Source organism: Heliangelus exortis, chromosome 17, assembly GCF_036169615.1.
Source record: "Heliangelus exortis chromosome 17, bHelExo1.hap1, whole genome shotgun sequence".
NCBI classification, from domain to species: Eukaryota; Metazoa; Chordata; class Aves; order Apodiformes; family Trochilidae; genus Heliangelus; species Heliangelus exortis.
This window is the reverse complement of record NC_092438.1, coordinates 9,286,384-9,299,484: the sequence shown is the minus strand read 5'-3', so window position 1 is coordinate 9,299,484 and position 13,101 is coordinate 9,286,384. Positions and strand designations below refer to the sequence as shown.

Here is a 13,101-nt window from a genome sequence, read left to right as displayed (position 1 = left end):
TGGCAACCCACTGTGGTTTTTTATAAGTGGTTAGCTCCTCTCTCCTGCTTTTGAAGAAGGCAGAACAATGATAACTCTTTCTCTGGTGAAACAGATGTGAAAGAAGATGAGCTTGCTGTCAGGGAATAGATCTTCTATTTCAGAATTACATTGTCCTCCCCATATTTTTGCATAGAGAAAGAGCCTAAAAGATTTTACTATATGTTGTGACATAACAGAGGCTTGTACAGGGCTTTGATTTTCCAACAATGCAGCATTACCATACTTTTCGTTCACATTTATAGAACAAAGAGATTTTTTAGTATGGACTGCAGACAGGCTGATATTGAGCAGCAGGTATCACCAGGCAGAGATAGTGGTAATTCTGCATATTTTATGTGCACTGGGAACCCTCAGGATACTTTGAGCTGGAATCATCACAGATTCCCATCAGGTGAATGATACATTGTGATAACTCAGCTTATGCAGCTTTAGGAATAAGCTTTTTTTCCTATGTATTTCAGTTTGTTATTTCCAGGATTATAAATGTTTATTAAATGAAGATAAGATGTTTCATGACATACAATTATTTTTAGGATCAAGTCCTATGACCTGGAGGAATGCAAGAGAAGCACAAGCTCATCATCAAAAGACCTGCTAATGTTTCTGTATTTGCAGGCAAGCAGCTTTGCCAGCAGAAAAAAAAGTAAAAAAATAAAAAAATCAAAAAATCTGTCTCTTGCAAAAGAGAAACATCACTCACAAATGTTTTACCTCGTGCAAATCAAATCAAGTCATGTACATGAAGAATAAAAACATTTAGAGGGAAGAAAAATGAATGAATAGAGTATGAGGACTAGCAATTAGTTTCTGGGCCCAAGTATCATCAATGCAAAATTGATGAGTGAGGTAACCTTTGGTTGCTCTTTAGCAAGTTCTTCATTAGTTTTCTGGCTTTTCAGATACACTGAGAAAATGATCCATCCTGCTTGCCCCACCAGGATACACCCCTCTGTGCTATCAGGATACCTTCTTCTTGCAAGTGACAGAACTTTTTTCCCCAAGTCTCTCTTCCAACAAGGGAAGATAAAGGAAGAACTTTTCTTTCCTCCTTTTCACAGATTGGAAAACCAGAGATTAAATAACTGAGGGTCACCCTGAAGGTCAATGGTTTTGGATTGAATCAGCTTGAACAGAAATCAGTAACAAACTTATTTGTGCCTTTGGAAATTTCTCTTGATATGCCTGGAGGCAGAGGAAGAACACAGTGGTTCCTGGGGGAAAAGAGGTGGTAAGACAATTGGTCTTGTCAGATGAAGCTGGGTAGGCCATGATATTATCTGTTGGTAGACTGATCCAGTCTGTAATTGGCTGAAAAGCCTCCTCTGAACATTTGTCTGACATTAGTGCTACTCAAGGCACTGAAGTGTAAGTGCTCATCGATGGGAATGTACATGCCCTGTTTGTTAATGTTCTGCACAAGAGAATTATCTGGGAGAATAGGGGATGTTATAGATCTGTCATTCCTACACAAGCTCAAATTTAATTTCATCTTTACTTCAGACATTTCATTTCCACACATTTTCTTCTTCATTTCACTTTTGTTGTATCATGTATCTCCATTTCTCATGGATTTGTGCTGCTGATCCAAAAAATAATGAGGAAAGCTGCAAAGGAATGCAATGTTTTTTGGCATTATTGCACTACCTGCAGCCCTACTTTGACATAAAACGTCACAATTCAAGGTATGACTGAGTGACTTAGCAGTTACTGAAGTCTAAAAGAGTGGATCTGATAAATTTCTTTAATTCTTTTGGAAAAACCCATAAGTTGCAGACATCAGCAACAGAACATTGAAGGAAGAGGAGATGCAGGATTAAGAGTCAGCTACAGTGAACGGAGAGCCAACCAACACAACTGGAACAAGCTGGGGTGCAGGAAAGGCACGAGATGTGCTACTCCCAGCTAACTTCCAGTATTTTATGGAAGATCAAATTGTTCCCCACTGGTCAAGGAGGAACTGCCAGTAAATACATCTGCTGTGCTGTACTGGGTTGCACGGGGCATCTTTTGCTACTTAGGATTGAGAAACAGTGAGATTGCTGAAGTGTTAGCAGATATTTATAGCTTTGCTTCAAAGTCCAGGTTTTAACATTCTTTTCAGTCTTCAGTCCATAATTTTCTGCCCTCCATTCAAAAACCTCCTCTGAGAAAAGCAAGGATGGTTATATAGTAGCAATATATTTTGAATTGTCTTCTGTTCTTGGATTCAAACCAGCAGTAAAATGCACTCTGGGAGGAGAGCTGAGGAGTGCTTAATTAGAGAAGGAATGTATGACTGCTCTCTGAAAATGGGCATCTGATCTAGCCTTGGCACCATCAGAATAATGCTGTATCAAACAGCCCTCTGCACAGCAAATCTCAGAGGTGAACTCATTACACTGCCAACAGCAGAAGTTGCCATCTTCTCGGGGACATCAGGCATGACCAGCAGAAACAGATGTAATTTTAGTTAAATTAAAGCATGCAGCACTACTCAAATAAATAATAAAAAAAAAGCCTACATAAAACATTAACTTTTTATTCATTTGATCTGCTCCACACATGTACCAAAGGCACAGTTGCTGCTTTTAGTGATAAAAATAAAATGGAAGTGCGCTTCGCCCCAGTGGAATGACAGAAATAGAAAATATGGAAACTCATAATGACATTTTTATAATCCTTTTTCAGAACTGCACTTTAAATATTTTCTTGTTTTTATTTTTAAATATCCTTAGGAATAAAGAAAGGCATACATAAAAGTACTTCTCCCTTGAAAAAATATGTATAAAGAGAATGCAAAAGTAAGCAATGCCTGTCCAGGGACCAGCTATTCTGATATATGTTTAACAGAGAAAAAGCAGTAAAAGGTGGAAATAATTTTCTTATAACCTTGGCATCACACCTAGGCTTTATGGGAAAGCCCTAGAGCATGGGATGACAGACAGGTTCAGCTCAGAAAGGACTTCAGGAGTTCTCTGGGCCAACCTTCTGCCTACAGCAGGGTCAGCCATGAGATGAGACCAACTTACTCAGTCTGGTCTTGAAAACTGGAGACAGTATTCCAGATGTAGATTAGTAAGTGTCAAATAAAATGAGGTAATCATGCCCGTAAGTCCACTATGCTCATGTTAACACAGCCCAGGATGTTCTTTAGCCTTTCTTGTCAGGGTACATGGCTGGCTCATGTTCAGATGCTGTCTACAAATATCCCCACTTTTTTTCCAGCAGATCTGCTACCAGCCAGTCAGTGCCCAGACTGTGTTACTGAAAAAGCTCATTGCTTCCCAGGGGCAGATGTTCCATTCCTCCATGCTGCATCTCATAAGGTTCCTGCTGGCCAATTTCTCAGCCTTTCTAGGTCACTCTGAAAGGTGCTTCTGCTTTTGAGCTCATCTCAACCATCCCACAGCCATTTTGTGCCACCCACGAACATGAGCATACGCTCCAAACACTTCCTTCATATCTGATACAAAACAGGACATGTCCAGTTGGATTCCTGTGTGGTATTCCACTTGTTACTGGCTTCAGGCAGACCACAACCTCTGAAATTGCCGGAGCTCCATCATCCAGCCAGGTGAACACATACACATGGCAATTCAGAGAGATGCAGTTGCTTGACAGTAACTTCCAAGGCTCCAGCTACTTACAAGTCCAAGCAGCATTGCAGCATGCAAAAGGAAGAATGTTTCAAGGCAATTTAATTTGGAATAGGCTACGCTTAATTTTTCCTAAACAACACACACCAAGAAAAAAGCTTACAGACTGCCCAGACCTCCTAGAATGAAAGGATAGCAAAGTGCCTGAGGGTATCCCAAACCAATCAGAGTGTAGCATTAGGATGGATACTCACATCACTTCTAATCGAGCTGTTCTGGAGTCGTTTCCTCCAACAGAAAGGACCTCACAGGTATAATCTCCAATGTCACCTGACCATGTCTGGCTGATGAAGAGGGTTCCATCTTTCTCTACTGTGATCCTAGAACTGCTGGATGGATTTATTATGACACTGTCCTTCTTCCAAACATACCTGAGTAGAACAAGGCTTCAGTTAATAATCACAAGAAATTCAAAATACACTCATTTGAATCATGCTGTATGATATTTGCTTTCATAAACACCTTAAAAATGACAGGCTCCTATGGTTACTTTAAGAAGCAGTGTTTTGTGTTAAGTTCAGTTTTAGATCAGTGATCAGAATGAAAGAAATATAATTGTATCCAAGTTACTGTGCCTGTTATAAACAACACTATATATTCTACATGGAAAAGGGGAAGTAGTCATGTTCAACAGCTGGTGTCAGCCCATCTCATGTGGGCTGCCCATGATTTTACAATTAGATATCTCTACATTACACCTGTATTTCTCTAAGTTCTTCTTGCAGTTCATCCTTCTAGCACTCTGCAAGTTGTTTCTTGCATTCCTTCATTTGTGTTGCTTTCAGCCTACATTAATTTTCATGGTAAATTTGTAGTAAAGGGGTGAGTTTTCTCTAAATTCTGTAGTGCAGATTTCAATAGTTCAAACAAATTAATTTTCTTTTGTGCAGCTAAATCAGAACGTAGCCCCTAGTTATTGAGTTTGTTCCAAGAACATGGCATCTCTTGTGTTGCCTTCATGCACCCCAATGTAAACACTTCTGAAATTCTACTCCTTCTCTTTGGCTTTTACTCTCATTAAGTAGCAGCTTCTGACAAGTTGGTTTTATTGATAGTGTATTAACCTTGACAGTAAAATCATGGAAGGCTATATTGAAGTCATGAAGTGGAACATAGCTCATTGTAAATAATACATAAGGCTGAAATGGAAGATGAGATTTATATGATTAATGATACAGTGCACGACCTTATAATGCAGTAATCAGGGGGGTGCTGTGAAAATCTGGGGTCCTGAAACTTTTCACCTCATGCTGTTCGTATAGCTTAGAAAATTAGGCTCGGATAAACCACAGAAACAACAAGTGACACCACCAACCTGATTGAAATTCTAGGATCATGAGTTGCTTCACATCTCAGAGTGGCTGTGGTTCCCTTGATCACGGTGCTGTCCTCGGGAGGCTGCACGATGGAAGTGCGATCTGAAAGGAACCCAGGCCACAGATCAGGTGAAATAAGAGCATTTGGGTTTGGGTATCCACGCAGAGAGCAGACAACTGAACATCTCTCACTCAAAGCAAGCAAGCCAGCCCTCTTCAAGTCTTTGCTGTGAAGGTTGCCCTGCCTTTAATGTCACTGTGTCAAGAAGAGGTGGTTCACTGTGGGATGCAGAGAAACAAGAGCAGCAGAGGGCAGGAGAATGAGTTGGCAGTGATCTGAGTGGGAAGAGCACTAAAGCTTTGCTAACTCTCACTTCTCTTGTGAGAAATGTGTCCAGGCAGCTCCCTGAAGTCACAAGATAGCAAGTGTGTTTGTAGTGTGCTGCGATGGGGTCCAAACATGGATTTAGTTAGGAAACAAGTCACAGTGGAGCAGGGGAAAAAATAGAACCCGAGCAAAAAAGATCTGTTTGAAGAAGAATACACTAGGAAAACATCCAGAAAGAGAAAGCTTGAATGGTAGCCTACAATCTCATCAAATCTTGGAAAAAACATTAAAGGAAGAGGAGTTTCTGGCAGTCTGAATTTTCCACATAAGAAAGATATGTTGTTTACTCAAATGTTTCAAAACATCTTTATTCAAGCACCTCCTGGAGAACTGGAACACAATAGCTGCTGTAACTACAGCAACCAGATCTGGTGTGAAAGATCTCTATTATGCTTAACACACAGTAGAAACAGCAGATAGCATCAGCTGAAGCAGGTAGACAACTAGGATGAGCATAGAAGATATGTGGATAATCAGTCCCAAATCCCTACAGAGATAATCAGCAAGATCTCATACATGTGCAAGAAGGAATCATCAGCAAATTCAAGAGCTAACTCTAATGGCATGGGACTTAGAGCATTGTTCATGATGTACCCTGGTATGCTTTCTGGTTTTATAATTGTGCTGTTGCTACACAAATATAAGGTTGTATTCACTTTTCTTTTACCTCTCCAGTGCTGTACAATGAAGAGAAACTATCTTTTATACATTTCAGAACCATGCCTTTGAGAATTAACAGGAAAGATCTTTACTTGACTCATACATCTGGAGATCATTCCATTTACACCATTCTGACACTTACACCAACTCTATCTTAATAAGATAGAAATATGCTGGCCATATGACACAAGCAAGTTATATTACCTGCCAGTGTTGCTTTCAGTAGTTCCCAAAAAAGCAAAAGGCAAAATGTTGCTGATTTAACTGGCATAGTCTGGGGATTATCAAATGTCACACACACACCACACACCAGCAGCATAATCAGTACTTTGAGTACTTCAGGAAAGGAGAGAGGGACACAACACTTCTGTGTTCATCATCATCTTCATTGGTTTAAATTATTTTTAATACTAACTCAGGGATCATTATTTCCTAGCTTTAGCAGCAAAACCCACATTGCACTGAAATTTGACTCACTTTGGAGTAACACAGGTGAATCTGTTGGATCAGACTCTCTACCCCAACAGAAGGGGGGGGGGAGGAAGAGATCAAGGACAACTGGTGAAGGACAAAATCATTTCATAGGCTGCTCTGTGCTGTGCCAATCTGTAGCATGAGAGAGCAGTTGAAGTCTGCTGTACTTTGGTTTGGCTTCCAACAGTGCCCAAGGCCAGAAAAAAATACAAAGGCATGAGGATAATCATAACCATTGTAACTGTGGCCACAGCCTTAGTAACAGCACGGGCTGGTCTATACTGCCTGGAGACTCCTGGAGGCAGAAACCAACTGCAAATAGGCAAATCTAGGAGTTAAAAGGTCTGATTCTGCAATGCAAGATTCACCAAGGCAAAACCTGAGTCAAATTGGAATTGGGATTGAAGCTCCATTTAAATACACTTCCTTTCACAAACCAGAAAAGTTTCTATGCATAATTTTACAAACAGAAAAGGTATTTGTGATAGGTTTCCTAAAATAGGTACATTATTCCTATTAAATCATACAAGTATCCCTATTAACTAGAAAAGCATAATTGCTTATGAAAATTTCCTGAGCACACAACAAAAACTGATTAATACTTGATTAAAGTGAGACTTTAAACAAAGCATTAGCCTTACTCCACACTGTCAGCATCACAAAAGCATTCAGAGCTCCTTCAGAGTTGACTGCACAGCAAGTATAATTGCCAGCATCCTGCAGGAACACGGGGGTTATCTGGAGCCCTCCAGACTCCAGAAGAAGGAACCGAGGAATCTGAACGGAGCCACTGGCTAAGATTTGGGTTCCTGAAACACAGAAGGGAAACCAGGATGATTGGTGTCACACAGACTCCACAGATTAAGCACTGCAATTCTACTTCTTCCCAAAGCCTATTACAGCCCCTCCAAGCCACAACTGCCCCGCAACAAAAACTCCACTTGCAGAACCACAGAAGTGAAGAAATATGCACTGAATGGATCTTAATAACAGGGATGGACAAGAAAACATGGATTGTAGCTTTTCCACAGCTTAATAACTGACTACCTTTCTTCCATGAGATGGCAGGTTTTGGAGCCCCTGAGACTTCACAGGTTAGCACTGCAGTCATTCCCTCTGTAACAGTGGTATCCTCTGGAGGCTGAATAAATGCTGGTTTAATGTCTAGAATCAAAAATTTAAAAAAAAAACCTCAGTGCATCAGCTCTCAGAAAGATCCTTTACCTATTACCATGAACTACTTCACATCCACTTTTATAGAGCTGATTGTGGAGAAGGACATGACAATAATAGATGAAAACCTTTCAGCAGTGACTGTAACCTTTCATTATTCATCTCCTAGGAATTGTCTAATCCAGTTTATTACACACATGGAAAATAAAAATCTATCAGAACTTGTACAGGTACAAGTAAGATGGCTTACAGGGAAAGGAAGATAAAGCTCAAAACGAGTGTTTGGGGGGAAGCTGAGAAATCTAGATAAACAAAACTTTTATTTCATCTTCATAACAGAGTTCTTTAAGATGAAAAGCAACTTGAGAAAAGCATTAACTTTGAAACTTAAATGTCAGCCAAAAGAATTTGGAACCTGAGTCTCATCCAAGACATTTTCCAACTTTCTTTCTGTCTTATTTTCCCGCAGTTGCATTTTATTACATTTTTTTCCTGCAGCTTCCTAGACATACATTGAACTAGGGCTGAGCTATTTGCTGAGACCAGGAAGAATTCTGGTCAGTAGGTGTAAACTGCTCTCCAGCTAAAAAAAATCAGCTTCCTGAAGAGGATTTAAAGTATTACAGAAATGCCTGTTAATAATTGCTTTTAAAAGAGACTATTAGGATTTGTAATTCTTCCACAGAGAAGAGTCTACTACATTAACAAAAGCATTTAATCAAACTTTTTGACCCAAACCAAAAAAGTTATTTAACTTGAACTTTCTTTCCTGCATTTAGTAAAATGCAGTTGTAGGCAAAAGGCAGATAAAAAGATAAGGTGCAGTCATGAAGCAGTAGCTTAAATTTAGAACAGAATAACATTAGAGTAGAACTGAATTATTTAAGTATAAAGGGAAGATAAAAGTATTTCACAATTAACCTTTCTTTGTTTTGTTTTCAGAAATATGAAATGGGAGAGTTCACCTCACACCCCTAATATAATCAGAATCTTTTCTCCAGGCTTCAGCAGGTTGTGTTCAGGCCACGGGGGGGATTTTGGGGTAGATGGGGAAGCTACACTTGATGAAACCCAAGGTTCCGTGGGTCAAACTTAAGAAGCACAGAGTGGAGGAGAAATCTGATGGATGAAGGGTGACCTACAGGAATAGCAAGACAACTCCAACTTTGGATCACAGTGCATTACTCACTAGTTACATCCAGGTAGGTGAAGGTCTGGATCTCCCCAGCTTTATTGCTAGCAAAACACTGGAAGATTCCAGCATCCTGAGGACGCAGGGCGTGGATCCTCAGCCCCCCACTCAGCAGGACTTTGTAGCGAGGATTTTCCAGCTTGCTGAGAGGAACAGAGTCCTTATACCACTCCAGGGTGGGAATGGGAACACCTAAGAAACCCCCCCAAGAAAACAAACACAAAAGAATTTTGCTATTAGTCTTTTCACAGCATGTTTTATGTAGCAAAAATACAAAGTGCTGTTGTGGTTACATCCCTGATTACCCGTCCTTCCACACCAATTATTCATATTTTTACAAGCTGCTCCTGATAAATTGAGGCTGCATCTTCCACAATCAGTGGTAATAATACACTGCAGAACATGTGGGAATAAAACCAGCAAACAGTGAAAGGGAGAATGTTGAGAAAACATGTTATCAAATTACTTTCTTCACCCAATCATATTTCATGCTACTACAAAATAAGATTTACAGCAATTTCATGTTGAAAGCCAGAATCATGCTACTTAACAGCAGCAGTGTGGCAATGCAGCAAGTCTGTAAGACTGTTCCATCCCCTATAAGATTCCTCTGTGTTACTGTAGCTGTCAAAATAAAAAAGGAAATGGTAAATTACAGACAGAAAATCAAGTGCTGGCATGGCTGTGCTAGAGGTCTAATTTGTCAGCTTAGTTTGAGCTGATATACAAACAGCATGTTGCTAACAATGGGATAGCTTTAAATTATTATTATTATTATTATAATTAACTCTCAAGCTTCACCTCATATTTGAGAAATGCAGACATTAAAAGAAATTAAAATCCTACCCTAGATATAACTTAAGAGTCCCATTTATTCCTGTTTTCTTTCATGTGCATGTTCTACAAACCCTGATACAGTTATTTTTGCTACACTCATATGCTGGTCAGGTGGGATGAAGTGACTGTAAATTTAGTATATACAAATGGTGTAGGATTCTTTTTCTTCAAGAGATGTTAGGGGCCCAGAAAAGTCACACACAGGTGTTCCTATCCCACTCCTCATGTCAGACAATGTTTTATCTTCATACCTCAGAAATCCCTCACTGATAAAACACTGAGGATCCTGTGCAGGGACCTGAAATCAAGTAGATATTTTTTGATTTGAATGGATAATTACAGGATCACAAGTGTATCCAGCTGATTTATGTTATCTCAGTGTATTCAGAATCAGCAGCTATTTTTCAACACATATCACTTAAAACCTCAGTGTTTGTAATCAGGCAAGAAGCTGGGGGTTTAATTCCATGGGTGAGTGAAATTTGCCCAAAGAGAGAAGATCAGGGTATCACAGGGGCACCATGGATGGGATGATCCTGGTGAATTGAGCATCTGCAGAGAAGGAATTTCACTGCAATGCTGGCAATGACTCCAGGTTCTCAGAGCACAAGCACTACTGGAAGATCCATGTTATCAGCAGCCTAATATTAGCAATCTTGAAGTTAAATATTATTTGTACTATCCTTCCATTCATAACTTCTCTCAGTGTACTAACTCTCTATACACAGACAAAGGCTGTATTAACTCTTGGGGAGAATGTAGAAACAATGTAAGAAAGGACTAAAAACCAACATTCAATTGGTGCTGTTACTTTTATAAATATGTAGCACTTCCCACAATCACCTCTGATGCTTCTGTTCTGCTGATAAAATAAAATGTAGCCATAATCTAGGAAGTAATCATCTCAGAAAAATCCACTCTGCAGACTGCATTGTCTGATAGAGAATGGATGTAGTGGGGTAGCTTGCAATAGGCATAATTTAAATTTCATACAACAGCCCATATATAGAATTAGTGTAAATTTCAGTGTTCAGAAGTCTCAGGGAGAGTGTTATTCATCTCTTGAAAATCCTCCTGGGCAAATACAAATTATCACTGAGTAATGAAGAAACAGATGATGCAAAATGGAATAGTTCTCCTGATGCTGAGAAGCCTGAAAATTATTTCAAGTTTAAATAATAGCAACTCCATTTTCCCACATATTAGACTTGATAGGCACCTAGGAAATAATGAAATCCTGCATTCAATACACTCAAACCTTTAGCATTGGTGTCATTCCATAAATCCCATTCTACTTAAAGCATTAGCAAACCTTCTAATCCTATAATCACTGTGAGATATAACTTCCTATCACCAACTCAGCTGACAAACTGAATATTACCAACTCTATTTTTTTACATTTTGGCTATGGATATCTTCCTCTACTCAAAGTTATGAGTCTGAATAATAGGATCTTATCTAAGCACTCTGATGCCTGTCAGCAGCATTCATTTGGGCTTTAGTGATCTTCCCAGAGAGATTTGTCTTCTGAGTTGTACATGTTTTCTTTGATCATTTTACTACCTCTTTGGAAAAAAAAAAAAGAAAAGAAAAAAAAAAAAGGTGAAGAATCAACTTCCTTTCTTCTTACCCTCTTTTACCCCACAGCCTTTCCTCTCCCCACACTCCCAGAGGAATTTTGATTCTTTTAGTCTCTAAACATCTCTGGTGAAAGAATTATGAACAGAAAAAACACACTTTAAAGACCTTTTGGAATATGCTTTTCCAAGAAGTATCAGTCATGCCTCTCTGAGAGATTACAGAGTGGCCCAAAAGACTAGGAATAATAAATAAAATAAGTTTATTTCCCACCATGTGTGCAGCACCATTTATTTCCCCCAGACACATTAACCCAGTGTTAGGGAGGAGAAGGCAGGAAACTGGCTCTGACTTTGACACTTTTCCTGTAACCTTGGGAAATAATTTCTGTAATCTGAAGCTCAGTTTCCCCATGTGTGAAACAGATGCTTGACTCTCTACCAAATTTACCTTAAGAAACCTGGATAACCAACTTGGAATATTCACTGTGTCATTTTTCTTATTTATTTGCTACAGATCCCAGTGGGCTACTGGAGTATCCCAAAAGCATCTTTCCATCTACTTGTCTAAACAGGTAGAACTGAAAAGTGCAATTAACTGCCCTCCCTAGACACCACCACCACTTCTGGCAGCTCTGAACTTTCTATAAGCAAATAAAATAAAAAACATCTTGAGGAAACCCATTGAAAATGCAGGCAGCATCAGCAACTGCTGAAAGCTGCACAGCAGAGCAGGGTTCCTGCACAGTCTGAAACTCCATTACAAGGGAGTATAAAGCTAGTTGGTGCAAGCTGAAATTTTATTTACAGTTAATCTCTGCTTATACTGTGAAATTAATGTGTCTCTCACACATTCAAACTGCACCAAGACTTGGCAAATAGGCTTTCTGCACAGAACTTGATGGGGTTGGAGGAAATAAAATTTGTTTTCCTATCTGTAGCTGAGGTAGAGGATGGCTCTGCACTTCCCCCCAAGCTTTATTCTGACTCCAGCAGACAGACAGCAACCTTCATTTTCTCTCTAAATGCTATCAGTTGTAAGATTTTTGTAAGAATGGATCAAAACTCCTCCTTGCAAGTCTGTGTTAGAGATACTTAGCAAAATAATCCACCTGAAGGCACGTTTCTGTGCTCCTGCATCCCATTCATCAGCAAATGATACGAGCACTAGCAGAGGTCAGCAGAAATACATTACCTTCTCTAGTACAAGTTTCTGTATCTCCAGTAAGAGCCTCATGTACTGAGAAGGGTTGACTGCTCTATTAATCCCCTTGGGAGCTAAACTGCTCCAAGGAAGAGTTAGGGTAGAAGGATGAGCTAGAAGTCAACCTCTTCTCTCCTTGTTTTGGGGTTGTTTTTTGAAATACATAAAAAAAAAAAATAAAAAATCACTTGAGACAGCAAATAGGTTTTTTTTCAGAGTTAGTGAGATAGCCCAGATTTAATCAAGCAGTTATATATCATTGAAACATTTTTCAGAAAATCTCAGGGTTTTTTTAATCTCTATTGCTGCAGTGATTCGACACTTAGTTTTAATTCTGCTACTTGAAAAATGTTCTCCAATAAAAAAAATACTTATATCCTTTTCATATCATGTACTGAAACATAAAGCTGGTGGCACACAGCCAGAATAAATGTCTATCTAGTCACTTTTCCATCCTTTGAAATTATCTTGCCTTGGATGCTCGAGCACAAAATTCAAGAATAGCCCAAGGACAAAATGCTGTTTCCACCTTCTCAGTTCCAGCAATCTGTTCTTTAGATATTTCCTGAGCCAGAGGTTGCACACACACAGCTGGGTTTAATA

At 39.3% G+C, this 13,101-nt stretch overlaps 1 protein-coding gene and 1 long non-coding RNA gene across 5 annotated transcripts in view; one reads left to right on the top strand and one right to left on the bottom strand.

The window, feature by feature from the left end:
- SDK1 (sidekick cell adhesion molecule 1) overlaps positions 1-13,101 on the bottom strand; it is a 380,086-nt gene that overhangs the window by 131,237 nt on the left and 235,748 nt on the right. For all 4 annotated transcript variants that reach the window (XM_071760473.1, XM_071760474.1, XM_071760472.1 and 1 more), the window contains 5 exons: positions 8,878-9,072; positions 7,563-7,679; positions 7,157-7,324; positions 4,993-5,095; positions 3,872-4,048 (listed from right to left, as the gene is read on the bottom strand). In XM_071760473.1, coding sequence (XP_071616574.1) covers positions 3,872-4,048; positions 4,993-5,095; positions 7,157-7,324; positions 7,563-7,679; positions 8,878-9,072 — 760 coding nt within the window. The remainder of the gene's footprint in view (positions 1-3,871; positions 4,049-4,992; positions 5,096-7,156; positions 7,325-7,562; positions 7,680-8,877; positions 9,073-13,101) is intronic.
- The window catches only part of LOC139803882 (uncharacterized), a 395,404-nt gene that overhangs the window by 159,387 nt on the left and 222,916 nt on the right, over positions 1-13,101 (top strand). The window lies entirely within an intron of this gene.